Below are 20,542 nucleotides of genomic sequence, written 5' to 3'. Positions count from 1 at the left end.
GGCCACTGCATTTTTGAGCCAACGGTTCCTAGAGTGGAGCTTCGTGCAGCTTAGGTAGGAGTCGTGTATGCTCAAAGGGTGTTGGGAGTGGATTATATAGCTATTGAAGGCGACTTAATTGTGGTGGTGTCCTAGATACACGAGGGCACATAGGGAGCAACTAACAATCCTCTTCTGCAAGACATATCTATTTTGCTTTCGGGGTGTATTGGCCTCACAAACATACGTCTTCAGGGAGGTGAATATTGTAGTAAATTAGACGGCGACCTATGTTGCGAAGCATACCAGAGATGTCTTGTGGACTACTATGGGGGTGGCCCCTAGGCAATTTAGAGATATTTTAGTTTCTGATCTTTCTGGATGTATTCATATAAGACTTATATGAATGATCCATTTTAATCAGAAAAAAGAAAAACAAAGACAACTTATGCTGCTCATTTGTCATTTTCAAGCATGTAATGCTTTCAGCTTTTCTATCATACCAAGGTTTTGTCTTCAGGCCATAATAGATTCTTTTGGCCGAGACTGAATCGAAACTGATGACCAGTTTCGATTTTCACCAATTTCAGTCAGGAACTGATCAGTTTTGGTCCAAGTTTGGCAAAATTTAGCAGTTTGCAGCCAGCCAAAACCGACTAAATTTGATGATAGATGACTATGTTTATTTATTATATGGATTTTTGCTGTCATTTTACAAATGTTTCTTTTTTTCTTTAAATGCATTTATGTAATCTTTGTCAATTCTGGGTCATTCTTAAATAATTCTAGTTAACTTGGGGGATTTGACTCATGTAATACCATTTTCTAATCTATGTGAATTACTCTTAATAGTTACAACTTACAATCTTATTTTTGAATCCAGTTGATTTGATGTTGATTTTATCATGTATAGATGTGTTTTGGGGGTTTAATGCACCCTTGTCTAATGTTCACAGGCCTTGACTAAGTCAACATGGACATATTTACTTGTTTAATAATTCCTAAGGGGTCTGCTATGATCAACAAGGGTAAATTGTTATTTGGCTACCGGGCATGCAACCTAGACAATTGAATTTTAAACAGCAAAGTGTTTGACCTGGTAGATTTCTCCAAACCTTCCTCAATTTTTTTCCATTCTTTTCTTCCGCTATCTGCCTTCTTCGGCTGCCTAGAACCTATGCCAGGGTAACATTGTTTTTTATGTATGTATGTATATATATCTATCTATATATGTGTGTGTATCCTCCTTACACAAAATGTTGTTTAAATCTGATTTGCTTAAGCCTAGAGGTGTTTGCGCAATTGATCTATGGTTTTAAGGTAATGAAGGATTATCTAAATTTGTACTAATGAGCTCTTATAACTATAATATAAACTTTTTTTTTTTTTATTGGAGTAAGTTGCCATTGTGTTTATATAGTATACTGGCCAATTATGTTACTTAGTGTGATTTTCAATATATGGCGTTTATCCCTTATTGCTTTCAGCTTATCTGTTTTGATATGCTCTGTTTTGTTGTTCTCAAAACCAATGAATTCTTAGAATGGAAAACCACCGGATGGTTGAAAGATAGACAGCTACTTTTTAAGCCATAACCCAGTAAAAATTTTAATAATGTAGACAACATTTTGTTAAAATCCAAGCACACAAACCACCCTTGTTGTTCTAACGTAACACATAAGAAATTTTTGTAAAAATATACAATAGTATGAAGTGCAAGAAATCCATTTCACAAAGTTTTTGTCTCTTTTGACAGTATAGATCAAACATTTACTCCAGTAAAAATTTTAATAATGCAGACAACATTTTGTTAAAATCCAAGCACACAAACCACCCTTGTTATTCTAACCTAACACATAAAATTTTTTGTGAAAATATATAATAGTATGAAGTGCAAGAAATTCATTTCATAAAGTTTTTATTTTTTTTAACTGTATAGATCAAATATTTACTCCAATATCTTAATAGAGATATTGCATAGTAGCAATGCATGTAGCCATCTGCTGACATGATGCAACGATATGATTCAACATTAAAAAAAAAAAGTACATGCAAAGTCTGCTCCACTCACCTGTTGAACATTTTTCATCACATTCATCACATATTTACTGACCAGAATGACAATACCTGTGGCAGACAAAAGAGAGTAAAATATTGGCATTTAAGTTTCTCACCAATTCCAGTCACATCTTAGTGCCAAATCACATGTCAAGCGATTGAAAAATAAATTGAAAATGAAAATATGATATGATTGAGTTTGAATGGTTGATGTGGTATTAGTTTTCTCATTGTTTTATTGTAGTTTGAGGTACCTATCTGCTATATTATTTTTATGGGGCATGTACCTGTCATTTATATGTTTAGCAGGAGAATCATCCCTCGGAAGAAAATTATTGGAGTTTACAAAAAATATATTTTATTAAAGAATTTGTACTCTAACCATACAAAATTTTTATTGCTAAAAGGTGAATTTTGTCACCTAGAGTATTGGGCAAAGAAAATAATTTTGTTACGAGGTTTACAGTGGATACCCCATCACGAAAGGTTATCTTTGATAAAATAATAATTTATTATTAAATTTTTAATATTTTATGATGAAATGAGTATTGCCACCAACATCTACATAATTCATAATAAAATAATTAGTCCATAATAATAATAAATAATATTGCTTAAATACCGTGAAAAACCAATTCTAAGGATCACATGTATTATTCTTTACTATAAAAATAAATTTTTATGATGAAATCATTTTCATGATAAAATACTTTAGTGATAAAATTTTTTTATCATAAAAAGATGGCTATTAATGATGATACTATTTTATCACTCAAAATTATTTATCGGAGAAGTATTTTCATATCATGCGGGTGCTTACAAATAATGAATCACAATATAAGTTTGCTAGAGATATTTTGATAATGAAGATATCACACACTTTCTAGAATCCATTGCCACCCATGCATTTAACTAATTCTAACAGGTTGGTGATAGAGATGGCCCAGACCATTATAAAATTCATACAAAACCACAAATAGGTGTTGGTTTTGATGAGGAATCACACTAGGTGAGAGATTTAAGGCTAGCAAATCACTCCCAACAACTACATTGCACTTAATACCCTTGCATGTTAAAAGAAGGTAGAGCTCCTCGTATCTTCACGAGTGCAAAGTGATACAACCATAGATATACTCATCATGGCATGGACTAGAGCCATGTGGAGGCATTATTGATAGGCACCCTATTTTAGAAATGGGTCGAGGAACCATATAGGGCACTTGCACCATTGTATCAGGTGCTAAGAACTATTGATAACAGAAGTATCCCAGATGAACTTCTTTTACCATATAATACTAGCGACCAAGGCTGAGATTAGAGAGGCTGATCTGAAATAGGCTAATGATTATATCAACATCATTAAAGAGAGGTGGATGCATAGATAAAGTAAGCAATTGCACCTAGCAAGTTATCGAAATACAAACCTTTCCTACCTCAATGTTACTAAAATTATAAGTACCATCATGTGATCTATTGTTTGCTAATTAAATCAAATACATATCTTGGTAGCGTACTACCTCAATCTAAAGTTTCCATGTACAATTGTAAGAATAGGCTTAGATGAAGATCTTTTAAATAGGCTGAGAAATATGATTTATAGGATGAATCCTAACACCACCATTTCTGTTTGATGCATAAATGAGGTATGTTGAATTTAATGGGACACCACTATAGGTAATAATACTATGTCTTGACAAATATAAAAAATAATGTCATGAATGGTGTGTGCTTTATAGACTAGAGCATTTAGGAAGGGCTTCTATAGCTTTGTTTAGAAGGCAGCTATGATAAGCAAACTACATTTGAATCTAGGTATTCTTAGACATCGAGTCTAATTCAATGAATATTTTATGATTGGTGATATCTAATTTGCAATATACATGATTGCATTTGCAGCTGTATTGTGGCTCCATTTTGATGAGATATCCAAATGACTCAGGAGGATAGCATTTTGAATCTTTCATAATAGTCTCTCCAGTGGCTGTGAGCATAATGGTCAATTTTTTTTCTGATATATATCGAACAATAGAATCGTCTAACCTAAAGAGATTGAATGACCTAGTGTATGTGCATTACAATTTATGGCTTAGATTTAGGTGCATCATAGAAATAGAATCAAAATGTGATGACTTATTATACGATGACTTTGTATATGATGAGGATCCTATGATTTGTTAGTTGGAGTGCTAGCATAGCTAATTAGAGCTCTTGATGAGCTAAAACCACCTTCAAGGATAAGAAGTATCGCATAGAGCATGCTAGAATGAAGGCAAAGCAATAGACAAAGCAGCACATACCACACGGCCAACTGACACCCAACAACAACTACAAAGGCCAAGAGAGAGCCGATTAGGATCATCACATGATTTTATGTCTAAAACCTATGCTAAGGATATGATTAGGAGATATAGAGGAATGGTTACCATGGTATATAGACTAGTCAGGGGGGTCGAGTTAGTTAGGGTAGTAGGCCTAAATGAACCACCCAGCAAAATCAAACATGGTGAGCTGAAAAGGGAAAGAAGGCATTTCCTTAGATCCACTCAAACATAGAAAAAGAAAGACAACATGTTTTATAGTTCTATTAGGGTTGATGACAAGCTAGATCGCTAGGGCTTTGAAACTATTAAGCCCTTGAATGGTCGATTTCCTCGATCATCTTTTGATCAAAACAATAATGATATAACTAAACAATGGCCTAGGTGGTAGTAGCGGAACCTTGGATGTCTTAAGATCTAATAGATACTTCGAATCATCATTGTACACCATAACCTATTCTGTACAACAGAGTACAAGCCAGATGCATACACTTCATATGAGGCTGCTTATTTGAGTGGCTACATCCTCTTGAGATTAAATGGCCAACCCAATATTAGACAAAGGATCAGTTTCAAGGTAGCTATCCAAATTATGATCAAGATCTGGACTTTTATGAGCGGCATAAATACTCCATGAGAGACTAGATGTGAGTATGTATTTATAATTTATTTTTTTAATATATTTATTTTCAAGTTATAATTTATTAAATTATCTATTTTAATTTATTAAGTTTTCACAAATCACGCATGGCATAGGCATCCCGAGACCATTATGGAAGAAAGGTTTTGTAAACCAGAAAATAACTTTAAAAATAAAAAAATGTGAAAAGAAAATACTGTAAAAGATTAAAATAGTTTTCCAATGCTAATGCATACCGCTACATACTAGTCATACCATACCATAATATATCAAATCAAGACACGAAGTGAAAGCTGTACCAAATCAAGACTTGGTATACCAAATCGACTCCCATACTAGGTGTGCTGACTGCATATCAATTTGGTACAAATACATAGTTCGGTAATAAGATTGCAAACCTTAGTTATAGCCCAAAAACAACACCATATCATTACACTTCTGCATATCTTGTATTAGTACAGTACATTATGTATTGTACTAACTTGGTGCCTGACCAATATGGCACCCGATTCTCATTCAAGAAAATTTGGTTCCCATAATTGGGAATGGGTAAAGGAGTAAATGCAAGTATTGGTGGGAGGTAAAAAGAATATTTCAAAAGCAATTTAAGATTCAGATATGTTATCCTATCTAGGTATAAGATTCCTATAAGGATCGTTTGGTTGACGGAAAGTGAAGGAGGAAGAGATATTTTCTAGAAAATGGAGAAAGAACCTTTTGTTTGGTTAGAGTTTTAATAGGAGAGAGACTAAAAAAATTATTTTCCATGAGAAGTCACTTCCATTTTTATGAGAAGTGAAAATCCATGGGAGAGGTGGATTTTGGCACGTTTCGTGACATGAAAAGTGGTGATACTTTTTTCTCTCTTAAAATATCTTTTTAAGATCCATAGCTAAAATTTAGCAAAATATCAATGGATGGTTACAATAAAATACTGAATAGTAATATAATATTATATTAATATTATCTAATATTTATATAAATAATATTAATATTTATTATATTTTAATATTTATATTAATATAATATTTTTATTAATATAATATTATATTTATATCTATATTAATAAATTTATTATATTAAAATATTCATATTATATTAATATAATATTAATATATTATATTATATTAACATAATAAATTATTATAATCTAATATTATATTATCATATATTAATATTATATTTATATTAATATAAATATAATATTATATTTATATAAATTTATGAGTAAAAATGTATAGTTTTATATCTATTAAAAATATAATAGTATTTCACATAATTTTTCTAGAAAAATATGTGCTCATCCAAACATAAGTTACTTTATAATAAATTATTTTCTATAATCAATCAAAATATTAATATTTTATTTTTAAAAAATTATTTTTTTTAAAAAAAAATTTTTGCAAATCAAATAATCCCTGAATATGAAGTAGACGTGGACAAGAAATTTGAGTCAACGGAGGGAGAATAACACAATGTAAAGTAGAGTCCATGGCCAACACAAAATTAAACTTGATGCTATGAGTGGGCCTTGTCACATCACACAACAAAAGCTGCTCTCTTGTGATCGATGAAGAAACTACTTTGTCCTTTATACATGATCCTCACTTTCCACGAAAACCCATGAACACAGGGAAGTCATTTATGTAAAGCTTGTGTGTGGATGTGTGAGCGAGGAAGAGAAAGAATGAGAATGAGAGAGAGATGAGCATGAATGAGGGAGGGATCACGATTAGGTCAGGCAAACATAAAAAGAGAATGAGAGAGAAAAGTGTATCATCTCAAGTTCAACAAAATAAGGGGCAACGAATTTTTACATTTCAAAAAATTGTCACTTTCCAATAGCAAAAATATATTTACATGGCGATCCTTGGGAGAACATATAGTAACTTGCTCCCCTCCATTGTCCTAACTCTAGATTATAGGGCATGATAAAGGGATAAATCTAAATAGCAAGTGATCAAAAAATTTTAAAAAGACGGTAATATACCATTCCAGAAACTCCGATGCCGCAATATATTGGTGGTAATGACCCCTGGATGAAGTGAATTAACTGTAACTCCTATATCTTTTTCCTGTTTGTGAAAAAGAAAGAGGCAGTCATTGTCAAACAATTCAGTTTATCAGCTAAAATAGAATGCTGATGAGCTGCAAATATCAGATAGCAAGAGGCTTTCCAAGCACAAGTGTCATGCTTGAAATGGCAAAAAAGTTTGGCTTATGTACTTCAAACCCTATCCCTGAAGGATGAAAGACCATCTTTTGCACCAAATCAGAGAGAACATATCTGCTTGGAAGGGTGACTGCTGTCTGAGATTGGATAGCTGACAACTGCCCAAGAAAAAATGGCACTTGTTTTTCTGGCATAAACTACTATTGGAAAAAGGGGATAGTAAATCAATAGTAAAGAACGGAAGCACAATGGAAGGTATGATTGTTTAATTTGTTTGAATTATTGAAAAGAATTGGAACTCTTCAGCCATTGACATAAAATATATATATATATACATACAAAACTTTTGAAAATGTAGTTTCCCCTCAGAAATACTCACTGCATATGTGTAACATTCTTCAATATTTAAAGCGAAAAAGAATACCTTAAGATGGTTAGAAAGCTCACGAGCATGCAGTATGTTGGCAAGCTTTGATTGTCCATAAGCACGAAAATCATAGTACCTAGAAAGGGAAAACAGGATTGGAATTTATTTCATTCATAGATCTCCTTGCATATATGCAAAGGAATATCAAAACTAATTATAGGAAAGCACCCATCCACTTCAATATCAATGACTGACTCACTGGAAAATGATCTCCAGAAACTTAATGGACCTTCATAAACTTCTCACATTATCTTACCCTGACTTCTCATTGATTTTGTCAAAACGAATTCCTTCACGATACGTAGCCTTGTAAGCTACAGAAGAGACAATAACAATTCTTCCTTCTATGCCACTGTTACGGGCTGTAATTCTCATGTTTTCCAATAAAAGATTTGTCAAAAGAAAATGACCTGCAAGATGACAAAATGTCTCATTAATCTTCCGCTTCAAATTATGCTATTGGGATTATTGCAGGTCTACTTTGTGTCCAAACATTATGGGATCACAACTGTGCTCCTCCAGTTTGAGTGAGCCTTTATTATAAAGCAGACAATATGACAAACAAAAGTATTTGGCTATGACACCATATAATTCGCCAGACGGGATGTTTTCATCATTCTATGTTAGTTCATGTTTACACATAGACTCAAGTCTTTTATATTAGTTGCCCTCAAGATTAGGAAACATTCAACCAAATGACCTCATAAAAGTGTTTCAGCAGACTTGATGCATGAAATAAGCATAGAATATAGAGCATATGAAATTTTATTGAACATATCATATATATTCATGATACATATTTATGCATGTGGTGCATGTACGGACATATATATGATATAAATTCCAAGATGATATGCCAACCAAACTTTGCAAAGATAAAAACATGCAGAACCAACACGTACGTTGTATTGTGTGTTATGGAAGAAACATTTCTTTAAAGGTTATATTGAAATTGTTAAAGGCATGTATAATTAAAAAGTGAAAATTCTTACAAGTAGATGTAGCAAGAGGACTGAGTTTCCAGTTGCATTGTGTCCACACCACAGCTTGTCCTTTCATCTATATGCTCTTCACCAATCGCAAATAGAAATATACAACAGAAGGAATCGAGGCATATGTGATATGCAATGAAAGCTTGCTTATTGATGAGATGAGAGCAAGCTTGTATACAAATCCAAAAAAAATGAAGGTGTTGACCCAAGGATTGATTTCAATGATGCAAAATGCTTGAGTACTAATGATACTAATCTTGATCTGAGAGAATAACTGTAGGACTTTTTAGGTTGCTTAAGACTATGCAATTAACTCAAGAACTTATCCTCTCGAAAATAGCAAAATCACAAGTTTCTTAAAGACTTTAACAAGTCTAAAAGAGAGGAGTCCATCTCCAGACATCCCTCTATTTAGTACGAAGGATAGATCAGAGAAGGATGGATTGAGGAGGAAGAACGGATGAGGGAGAGAATAAATGGATCTTCAATCACTGAATATCCATGATCTCATGTGTTTGGTAAAACATAGAAGGATAGACAAAAATGATTCTCCCTATTTGGTATAGAAAGAATGAAAGGGAGGTTAGATAATATTTGTATGACATTTTTACTAAACTATCTGTTTGATAAATAAATAATATTATTATCAACTTATAACACATTTATACTAAAAAAGTAAAGCAATGTATAAACTTATAATCTTTATAATTCATAATTATATAAAAATTATATAAATATTTATTTTTTATTTAATTTAATTAAATTTATGATTTCATAAATTAATTATATATGAATTAATTTTTAATATGTATCAATTATATAAATAATTAATTACTTTATATTTAATTTAAATAGTTAATTAATTTTATATAGATAGATAACTATAAATAGTAAATATAAATGGAAAAATAGAAGACAATTCTAGTTATTTACTTATGAAAATTATATACTTAAATAAAATAATTAGTAATAAAATTTAATAGTATAGGATTAATAGTATAAATAAAATAAAAAATATATAAATAAAATGAATGAAAAAGTAAAAAAGTGTTATAATTTTGTCAAAAAAATTAATAAGGGGTAACGTTGTCAATGTGGAAAGCCACCCCTCACATGCTCCATCTATCCTTCCTCGCATCCTCCCAGTTTGGAAGGATGCGAATTAGTGGTCTAAGGTGGATGGACAATCTCTCTTTTCATCCATTCTTCCGATAATTTTTAAATCAAATAGTAGATAAAGACTATTCATCCTTTCAATCCCATGTTCTAATGAGAGCAACCAAACACAAGAAGGAGCCAACCCCTGAACATTTATAGGCTTAAACAGAAAATTATTAATTTTGGAGGGTTCAAGAATCAACCTCAAGTAGCAAAAGTCAATCCTGATATGCTTGGAGTAGACTGACATGAGTTGACCCCAAGATTTTCTAAGTAGATCCATAAACAGTCTCAAGCCAAAGATAGTAAGCACTCGATTCTAACCGTTTGATGAGTCGATCCAAGAATGGCCTCAAGGAGAAGATAGAAAGTAAGAAAAATCAGTCTCTTTGCAAGTTCATGACCCCAAAATTTCTTGAGTCGACCCATGGAAGACATGAGTCGACCACAATACAAAAAGAGTCAGCTCCAAAATGGCTACAATCACAAGATAAATGGCAACCTAGAGACACAATGCTTTAAGAGTCGACCTGTGATATAAATGAGTCAACCCATAGAGAAGAGTCGATCCTTTTATTTCTGATAGCCTAATGGCTAGTTTTTTCTGGATGGCTCCAATAGTCAAAAAAATGGATAATAGCTAGTTTGGCTTCTTTGGCAACTATATTGCCTCTTCCAACCATTTTTGAGGATATTTAAGCAAATTTTTCAAGTGAGGAACCAAAGGAATTGAAAGAGAAAGTCATTTAAGAGAACATTCAAACCCCTACCTACCTCACATTCAATACTTAAGAAAAAGAGAGGACAAGAGCTTTGATTGTCTAAGCTACCGATTGAGAGACCTTTTAGCATTCATTCAGTCCTCTTTTAAGCTAGAAAGGAGGATCAAAGTTCATAAAGATCTACATCAACAACTTCTACTGTGCTTCATCGAGTTTTATTTTAAGCTTTAAATTCTCATATTTCTATATTCATTACTTTATTTCAAGTTTTCTAGGATAGAAATTTGGAGGATAAGCTAGTCTAAGCCTTAAATTGGATAAGTATATTAGACTAAGTCTAGAGAGACTTAGTTGAAAAATATTTTGGCCAATTATCTGCATTAAAATTGACTAGTTGATTGTGAGCCCAATTCAAAACCATCAAACAGTAATCAGAAAAGATTATAGTTGAAATTTTTAAGTAGAGGTGTTGGAAAGTGGATGTAGGTGTCAAGTTTGACATTAAACTACCATAAATTTTTGGTATTTGTAGTTATGTGCCTTCATTTACTTTACTTTCCAAATTTTTAGTTTAATTCTCTACTTGCATATCACATTCACTTCTTTAATAGTTAATTAGAGCACATAATTATCTTTAAATTTTAAAGAATCCAATTCGTCCCCTACTCTTAGGTTGCTATCTCTAGACAATGAGTGATATCAAAGTCTAGTACTCAGGCCCTTGTAATTAAATGATCAAGGGTTAAAGATCATGACAACCTCAATTGGATCTTCTCTTATTGAAGGCCAATCAATAAATAGATCCCCACTCTTTAATGGTATAAATTACACTTATTTGAAAGCACGAATGAAGATATTCATTCAAATATTTGACTATGACATGTGGAGTGTCATATTCAATGTTCTCATACATTTACTATTTTTATAGATGATGTACCCTCTCTCCAACTCGAAAAGAATTGAAATGTATACTATAAGAGAATGACCTGGTGAAATCCTAAGACCATGTATGTATTATATTATTCATTTGATGCTAAATAAGTTGAATTATATATCTACCATCACCTTTACAAAGAAGATATAGGATAGACTTGATATGACCCATGAGGATACAAATCAAGTCAAAGAATCCAAAATTAGTATACTTATACATAAACATGAGTTATTTGAAATAGAACAAAATAAATTTCTTACTGAAATATATACTCATTTCAGTGACACAATTAATGATTTGAAGTTATGGCAAATCTTATACTAACAGTGAGCTTATTCGAAAAATCCTTAGATGTTTGTGAAGAACTTGAGAGATCAAATTCACTATAATTTAAAAAGCTAAGAGTCTCAAATAGTTGGCCTTTGAGGAGCTCATTGGTTCCCTAATGACCCATGAGCTAAGCATAAGGCAAAACATAAAGGAATAGACCAACAAAAAGAAGACCGCCACATTGAGGTTAACAAATATAAAAGATAAGAGTGATGGTTTGGATGATAGAGATGAACATGAAGAGATGGCCCCTCATAATAATAAAGTTTAGAAGATTCATGAAGAAGGGGAGGCAAGGTTTTTAAAAGAGATTATTGGTGAATGGGGAGCCAAGCAAAGATAAGGACAAGGAGAAGCCTCCTATGTCGATGAGTAAAAAAATCAGGGCACTTCAAAATATATTATCCTCTACTTAAGAAAAAGACTCTAAGAAAACCAAGAAGGCCGTGCTCACTATATGGAGTGATAGTAAGGAGTTCAAAGGAAGAAAAGAGGATATAACCAACTTATGCCTTATGACTTATAAGGATGATGTAAACCCTGAAAACCCCTTTGATTTTTCTTTGAAGAACTATAAGATGCATTTTGTGATCCAGTTAAAGATTTCAAAAACTAAGATAGAAAATAAAGAATCAAAAAGGGTTAATCAAACATTAGTTGAAGAAAATGAAAAATTTCATAAAGAAAAGAATATATTGGCTATTGAAAATACTAAACTTAAGAGTGATATTGGAAAATTATATCCTTTAGTTGACAAATTAATTCTAAGTTCACAAAAACTGAAAATGATTATTAATAATCAAAGAGCTATATATAATAAAGCTAGATTAGGGTATAACCCACTAAAAAAATAGAAATTTTTAAAGAACATGTTTGTTAAATCAAGTTCAAATTACTCTTTTTCAATAACATATTTCAAATTCAATGGATTATGACATAAAGCCTTAAACTACAATATGAAGGGCACAACTCTAGTCAAGCACATCTAGGTTCCAAAAGAAACCAAGCTTACTAAAACCAAAGGACCTAAGAAAGCTCTGGCACCTAAATTGAAAATATTTATTTTATAGGTGTGCCTAGCATCCTACCCATCAAAAAGAAGATAATATTTGGATAGCAGATGCTCGAGGCATATGAAAAAGATGAATCTCAATTCATCATCCTAGAGATAAAAGGAGGAGTAGTGACCTTTGGTAATAATGGCAAATGAAGGATTATTAGAATGGATAATATAAAATCACTCCTACTTTTATTAAACATATTTTGCCTATGCATGGTTTAAAATATAACTTACTTTGTATAAGTCAACCATATGACCAAGGTTTTAGAGTTTTATTTGAGTCTTCTTATTGTATTATCTTTAGTTATATAGACAATCGCATTAAATGCATAGGACTTAGACATAAAATTGTATATATAGTGGATCTTGATCATCTATCTATGGAAAATATGCAATGTTTATTTGCTATGAATGCCTGAGAAGATGGAACTAGTTAAATTTGGCATCATAGATTAGATCATGCAATCATGGACCTAATTTCAAAATTAGTTAGAAAAGAGTTAGTTAATGTTTGCCTAGAACTAATTTTGAAAAAAGATATAAAATATGTGATGTATGTCAACTAGATAAACAAACTAGAGCTTTATTTCAATTAAAGAATATAGTTTCAACTCCTAGGCCCCTTGAATTATTGCATATGGATATATTTGGCCAACTAGGACTACATGCCTAGGTGGCAAGAAATATAGTTTTCTAATTATCAATGACTTTTCTTTATTTACTTGTGTGTTATTTGTTGCACACCAAGGTGAAACTTTTGATGCATTTTCAAAAATTTATAAAAAAATCACAAATGAAAAAGATTTAAATAGTTTAAAGATAAGAAGTGGTCATTGTGTTAAATTTGAAAATCAAAATTTTAAAAAAATTATAATAAAAATAGCATTAAGCATAATTTTTTAACACCTAAGCATCTCAACAAAATTAGATGGTAGAAAAAAAATAGGATTTTAAAGGAGAAGGTATGTGCTATGTTGTGTGAAAGCAATCACCTAAAATATTTTTGGACAGAAGCAATTAATATAGTATGCTATGTGCTAAATCATGTATTAGTTATACTAATTTTAAAGAAACACTCTATGAGCTTTGGAAAGGAAAATAGGATTTTTCAAAGTTTTTGGATATTGATGTTTTGTTCTAAACAATGGTGAGGATAAATTAGAAAAATTTAATATAAAATTAGATGAAACATATTTTTTAAGATATTCTTCTATTACTAGGGCATATCTAGTTTTTAACAAAAAAAACTCTAGTAGTAGAAAAGTCCATACGCATAATTTTTGATGAGTCTTACAATCTTCCATCAAGAAAGAAATAATTTCTTGATAATGGAGATTCCATAGAGAAGGAGATGGGCAAATTGACAATAAGAGACAATCCTTCTCAAGATAAAAAATAAAAGGATCAAGAGCATGAAGAGGAGCACCAAGAACCATCAATCGAACATCAATAAAGTACAGATAATTTATCAAGAGAATTGAGGCATGCACATAGGATTCTATTATTAGTGATCCTTCTCATGGTATTAGGACTAGATTATCACTTAGAGATATTTGGAATCATCTTGCTTTTATTTTTCAAATAGTGCTTAAAAACATAGTTGAAGTAGAAAAATCATAATTGGATTCATACAATGAAAGAAGAACTTGATCAATTTAAAAAAAATAAATTTTAGAACATAGTTGAAAAACCTAGAGATCACCCAGTAATTGGCACAATATAGGTGTTTAGGAATAAACGTGATGAAAATAGTAATACAGTAAAAAATAAACCTAGACTAGTTGTACAAAGCTATAATTAAGAAAAAAATATTAATTTTGATGAAACCTTCACATAGGTTGCTAGATTAGAAGCCATTAGAATAATATTTGTATATTATATGAATTTTAAATTATTTTAAATTGATGTTAAAAATATATTTTTAAATGGTTATATTTTAAAAAAAAATTATATTGAACAATCTACTGATTTTAAAAATTATAAATTTTCAAATCATTTGTTTAAAGTTAATAAAGCTTCATATGGTTTAAAAGAAGCACCCCATGCTTGATGTGAAAGATTAAGTAATTTTTTACCTAAAAATAATTTTATAAAAAAAATATAGGCACTACTTTGTTTATTAAAAAAATAAAATAATCTCTTAATTGTTTAAATTTATATAGATGACATAATTTTTGGTGCTACTAATAAAGACTTGAACTAAGAGTTTGCTAAGTCGATGCCCAGAGAGTTTGAGATAAGCATGATGAGAGAACAAATCTTCTTCCTCAAAATTCAAATCAATCAAATAGAGTAGGGATCTTCATCAACCAAAGCAACTATATGAGAGAGATATTAAAGAAGTTGGGATGGAGAAAGCCAAAAGTATCAAACTTGACCAAGATGAAAGTGGTAAGAGCATTGATCCTAAACTCTATAGAGGCATGATTGGATCTTTACTTTATTTATTAGTTGGCTAGATATTATATTTAGTATATGCATATATGCTAAATTTCAATCAAATCCTAAAGAATCATATTTAATTGCTATTAAAAAAATACTAAGATATCTAATTGAAACTCAAAATATAGGATTATGGTATTTTAAGCAATCTTTTATCAATCTAATTAGCTATTCAGATGCAGATTTTGTTGGATGCAAATTAGATCGAACAAGTATTAATAAAATTTATCAATTTTTAGAAGTTAGTTTGATCTCATGATTTAGTAAAAAATAAAATTCGATAGCATTATCAGTGATAGAGGCTAAATATGTGCAACTTGAAAGTTGTGCTCAAATTTGTGAATCAAATGACAATTAGAAGATTATAACATTAAATATCATAAAATTTCTAGAAGCTGTAATGATATAAGTACCATAAATTTTATAAAAAGTCTAATTCAACATTCAAGAATAAAATATATCAAAATAAGAAATCATTTCATAAGAAATCATATTCAAAATAATGATATAATGCTTGATTTTGTGATAATTAAAAAATAGCTAGCTTATATTTTTAATAAACCTCTTTCTGAAGATAGATTTAGCATGATTAAAGAAAAGTTAAAACTTTTTGATCTATTTAGTTGAACTTAATTGAGAGAAGCCCTCATCTAGATTCACCCAAATTTTGTTTAGCCTTATTAAAATTTAATTTGGTTCCAATTTGATTCAACCTTTTTTCTTGGATTGAAATTTGTTTTGAGCTATCCTCTAGTCTTAGGAGTCGACCCCTAACAGTGAGGAGCTAAGCCCTAAAAGCAAGGGGACTGCAAATCGATTAAGAAGTTAGCTTACATAATTCTATGCCATAAGAGTCAAATCATTAGATATCTTGAGTCAACCTCTGACATGGATTCAACTCATCGATTTACTCGAGTTGACTCTTGAGTTGGGAATGGACTTTTTAACTGGAGTCATCCCATGGTCAAGGCTCATTTCTCTCCTCTTTCAAGCCAAAAACCACTCTAAACCCCTTATTTTCCATTTCCACCAATTCTATTCCCTTCCAAAACCCTTCTTGGCAATGTTGGTGGTCCCCAATGGCTCCAAGAAAGCAAGTGGCTTAGCAGCTCAAGAAGAACCATGGAGATGATTTGGCAACTAGCAATTTTACAAGCGAGGTACCGATGGTTGAATAGCGAACTAAATTTTAGTATGACCCTAGGCAAGTAGCAAGAGTAGAGCCAGTACCTCCTACTCCTCAACCCACAACCATGAAGGTACCTGTCTCCTCATATGTTGTCACCATGAGGACAAAGATTGACTTTTAGTTTTTAGAGCACGAGGGATTTAGGAAAGAAAGAAAGGTCAAGAGCTTGTGGTGGGAATTCATGTGTTCCCTCGATCTCCTAACCCACCCAACCCTTGTAAGGAAATTTTATGTCTATGTGAATTTTGGTGTAGGGAATCTTAAGTTAGAACTCAAGGGGATTCACATTATTCTAGATGTCGAGAGCATGGGACAGACTCTCAGGATGCCCATTGAGGAGAGCACATCAAATCATCTTGATCAATATTGGACTGACCTGAGATATATACTTGGTCAAAATGATGTAGGAGAGCTCAAGGAGGTGAGTGCAAGCTAGTTCAATGTTGAAATATGCCTCCTACATCACAAGATGAGATAGATCTTCTTCCCATCACTGTCATGTTCCATGTGATCAGATAAGACCCCCTAAACATGCCTGTTCTCATGATTTAGTAGATGTAGGTGGTGGTGAGCCGATTAATGGTTTCACTACCTTATGGCATGATTTTGATGCAAATCTTTCAAGAGCATGGGATTAATCTTGAGGAAGAGACAGCTCGAACACTTATTCACATTGACATCAACAATAACTGTTCACTACACCAAATGGGCTATTAGAAGATCAATAATCATTGGATGCATCAAGGTGTTAGCAAGGATGAGCAGAGAGGGAGACTAGTTTGATATGCCTATGCAGGACCTAGGAAAAAACTACGATGTTGATCAAAGTCTAGAGCCTCCAACAATCAAGGAGATACAATGATAGATGAAGAAGCAGACTAAGAAGGCCCTTTCTACTTCTACAGCTCACAACATCCAATAAAGACATCTAGAAAGAAGTATCGACTAGACAGTTCGACTAGATGTGGACCAGCTAAGGGAGGTTGTTGAGTGCACAATGCAGATATTCTTGCATCTAGAGCATTACATTAGTGAGAGTTTAAAAGGATTGAGGATTAGGTACCCTATCTTAACTACCACAAGAGCTGATGTGCCTATGGAGCAGAGCCTTGTACCGTATTCTTTATTTTTGCATAAGATGATTGCTAATCTAATGCTGGATATCATTGTCATTAGATTTCTAATCATCAGTTAGCATCTAAGGATACACGACATTGAGATAAAGACTCGATACCTTGAGGAGACTGTGTGAGGAGATGTTTAGAGATTCATTGATAAAGCTCCTAGGATCAGCAGGGACATGTAAACTGTACTGACCCTAGTTGGGGAGTAGTCCACTAGATTGACCTAGTCACTAATTTCATTCGCTTCGACTTAGATGGATGCCCTTGGGAGACTTGTTCAACCTTTTAGGGTACCTCAGTTGACACCACCTTCAACTCAGCCTGGACTAGCCTCCAACCACCGTACCACTAGGAGAGCTATCATCTATTCCCTTGACAACTCATCCTCTTAATCATACTAAGATACTAGATCCTTCACGTAGAGTTTTAGAACTTGTAGGTCCTAGATGGCCATTTTGTACTGATCTTTGATGGTGCCATGCATTTCTTTTTTTATTCCATATTTCTTTATGTTTTACATTGCTATCTTGTGAATACTTGTCCTAAGCATCTTATGAATAAAGTTATGAAGTTATGATTGTCTTAGTTATCTTGCATATTGGCTATTTCAATTATTAATGAAATTATCTTACTTATGTTTCAATGTTCTTCTCTATTATTAATCACATATTCTTTTTGATAATGACAAAAAAGGGGAGAATAAGAACAATTAAAACCTAATGGGGAAGAAGAACAAATAAAAATTGTAAATGAAAGAAAATACCTTAATTGTAAGAAAAAGGAGAAGTAAAAATTATACATATCATATTCTAAAACTTTAAGAGCCAATACTGAATTTCTAAATATGAAGAGCTATGAATTCTTGTGAAAGTTAAGTAACATAACCAAGAAGGCATAAATTTTTTCACGAATGGCATGACTTCAATCTTTTGTATCAAGCACTTACATTGATTTATTGCTTGGTACTCAAAGGTTTTGTCACTATCAAAAAGAGAGAAATTGTTGAACCAATGATGATGCAAAACACTTAAGTACTAATTATACTAATCTTGGTTTGAGAGAATGGCTATAGGACTTCCTAGGTTGCTCAAGACTATGTAATTAACTTAAGAAGTTATCCTCTCCATAAAAATCACAAGTTTTTCAAAGACCTTAACAAGTTTGGAAGAGAGGAGTTGACCCTTGGACATTAAGAGCCAACTCCTAAACATCCATAGGCTTAAATAGAAGACTATTAATTTTTGACCCTAGCATGCTTAAAGTAAACTGGCACAACCAATGAGTCAACTCTAGGATTACTAGAGTCAACCCATGAACAATCTTAGACCAAAGACATTGAGCAATCAATTTTGATCATTTGACTAGTTGACCTAAGATCCACATGAGTTAACCCTAGAATGGTCTTAGGGAGATGAAAAAAAGCAAAGAAAAGTTGTCTTTTTGTGAGTTGACCCCAACATTCCACAAGTCGACCAATGAAAGATATAAGTCAACCTCAGCATAACAAGAGTTGACTCCATAATGGCCACAATTATAAGATAGAAAGTAGCCCAAAGACATAGTGCTTCAAGAGTCAACTAATGATATAGATGAGTTGCTCCCTGTTGATGACAAGTTGACCCCTACAGAAGAGGAGCCAACCCCTCTACATTTGATAGCCTAGTGATTATTTTTTCTAGACAAATCCAATGAGCAAAAAATGTGGATAACAACTAGTTTGACCTCTAATGGCTATATTGCATCTTCCAGCAATTTTGACGGTATTTAGGCAAATTTTTCAAGTGAGGAACAAAAGGAATAGAGAAAGTCATTTAAAAGAGCATTCAAGCCACAACCTATCTCACATTCAATATTTGAGAAAAAAGAAGACAAGAATATATACCTACTAATTAAGAGACCTTTCAGCATTCATTCAACCCTCTCTCAAACAAGAAAGAAGAAAGTCAAAGCACATAAAGAGCTACATCAACAACTTCCATTGTGCTTCATCAATCTTTTATGTTCTAACTTTAAATTCTCATATTTCTATATTCATTGCTTTGTTTTAAGTTTCTTAGATAGAAAACTTGTGGATAAGACTAGTTCAAGCCCAAAATTGGACAAGTGTATTGGACTAAGTCTAGGGGGGCTTAGTTGAGAAAGATTTTGATCGATTGCTTATGCTAAAATTTATTGAGTTGATTGTGAGTCCGATTCAAAACAATCAAACTATAATCAAGGAAGATTATAGTTAAAATTTTCAAGTATAATCTTAAGTAGTGGACGTAGGTGTCGACTTTGACACCAAACTACTATAAATTTTCTGTATTCATGATTGTATTTCTTCATCTATTTTACTTTCCTATTTTATAGTTTAATTTTTTGCTTGCACATTACATTTACTTCATTAATAGTTAATTAGAGTATGTAATTATCTTTAAATTTTAAATAATCTAATTCACTCCTTCTCCGTCATGGGTTGCTACGTCTAGGCAATAGAAAGAAATCACTAGAATAAAGGGCCAAAAGCTAGTGGAACCTAACTGGAGTACATGGAGTGTAGTTTTATTGACAAAATAAATGATATAGGTCAAAAGATATTAACTAAGAGAAAACCTTCTATGATTATATTTTGTTCTCGGACCAAAAAAAATATGAAGGTGGCTGATGAAATGCAAAGATGCTTGTAGGAAGTTGTGTAACCATATATGGCAACCTTTTGAAGCTTATAGAAAATTTTGGAAGACAACTAAATTTGCAATGCTGCAAGGTTCATAATATTACATCCTGATAAAGAGGCCCATGTACATTACATGAATTTGGCAAAGAAAGGGGAAGCACAATAGTTGCACCAAAAGAGATTTTAGATAGGGACTAGGCAAAAATGGAAAATAGAATGAAATGGTGTGGCACATGAAACAAATATATCCAAAGTGACACCAAGAAGAGAAAAATGGATACCATGTCAAAATTTAAAAGAAGGGCATAGGAAGACTTAATATGACGTGGATGGAATT

At 32.1% G+C, this 20,542-nt stretch overlaps 1 protein-coding gene across 4 annotated transcripts in view; it reads right to left on the bottom strand.

Moving 5' to 3' along the window:
• The window catches only part of LOC105031959 (short-chain dehydrogenase TIC 32, chloroplastic), an 85,876-nt gene that overhangs the window by 19,395 nt on the left and 45,939 nt on the right, over window positions 1–20,542 (bottom strand). For all 4 annotated transcript variants that reach the window (XR_012135536.1, XR_012135538.1, XR_012135537.1 and 1 more), the window contains exons 4-7: window positions 7,852–8,005; window positions 7,593–7,671; window positions 6,986–7,070; window positions 2,051–2,106 (exon numbers count right to left, since the gene is read on the bottom strand). Coding sequence is in view for 1 of the 4 variants with exons in the window: in XM_073246181.1 (XP_073102282.1) it covers window positions 2,051–2,106; window positions 6,986–7,070; window positions 7,593–7,671; window positions 7,852–8,005 (374 nt within the window). In the remaining 3 variants the exon portion in view is untranslated. The remainder of the gene's footprint in view (window positions 1–2,050; window positions 2,107–6,985; window positions 7,071–7,592; window positions 7,672–7,851; window positions 8,006–20,542) is intronic.

This window comes from Elaeis guineensis, chromosome 11 (genome assembly GCF_000442705.2).
Source record: "Elaeis guineensis isolate ETL-2024a chromosome 11, EG11, whole genome shotgun sequence".
In the NCBI taxonomy this organism is placed as follows: domain Eukaryota; kingdom Viridiplantae; phylum Streptophyta; class Magnoliopsida; order Arecales; family Arecaceae; genus Elaeis; species Elaeis guineensis.
The sequence above is the reverse complement of the archived record's forward strand: the minus strand, read 5'-3'. Positions and strand labels throughout refer to the sequence as shown.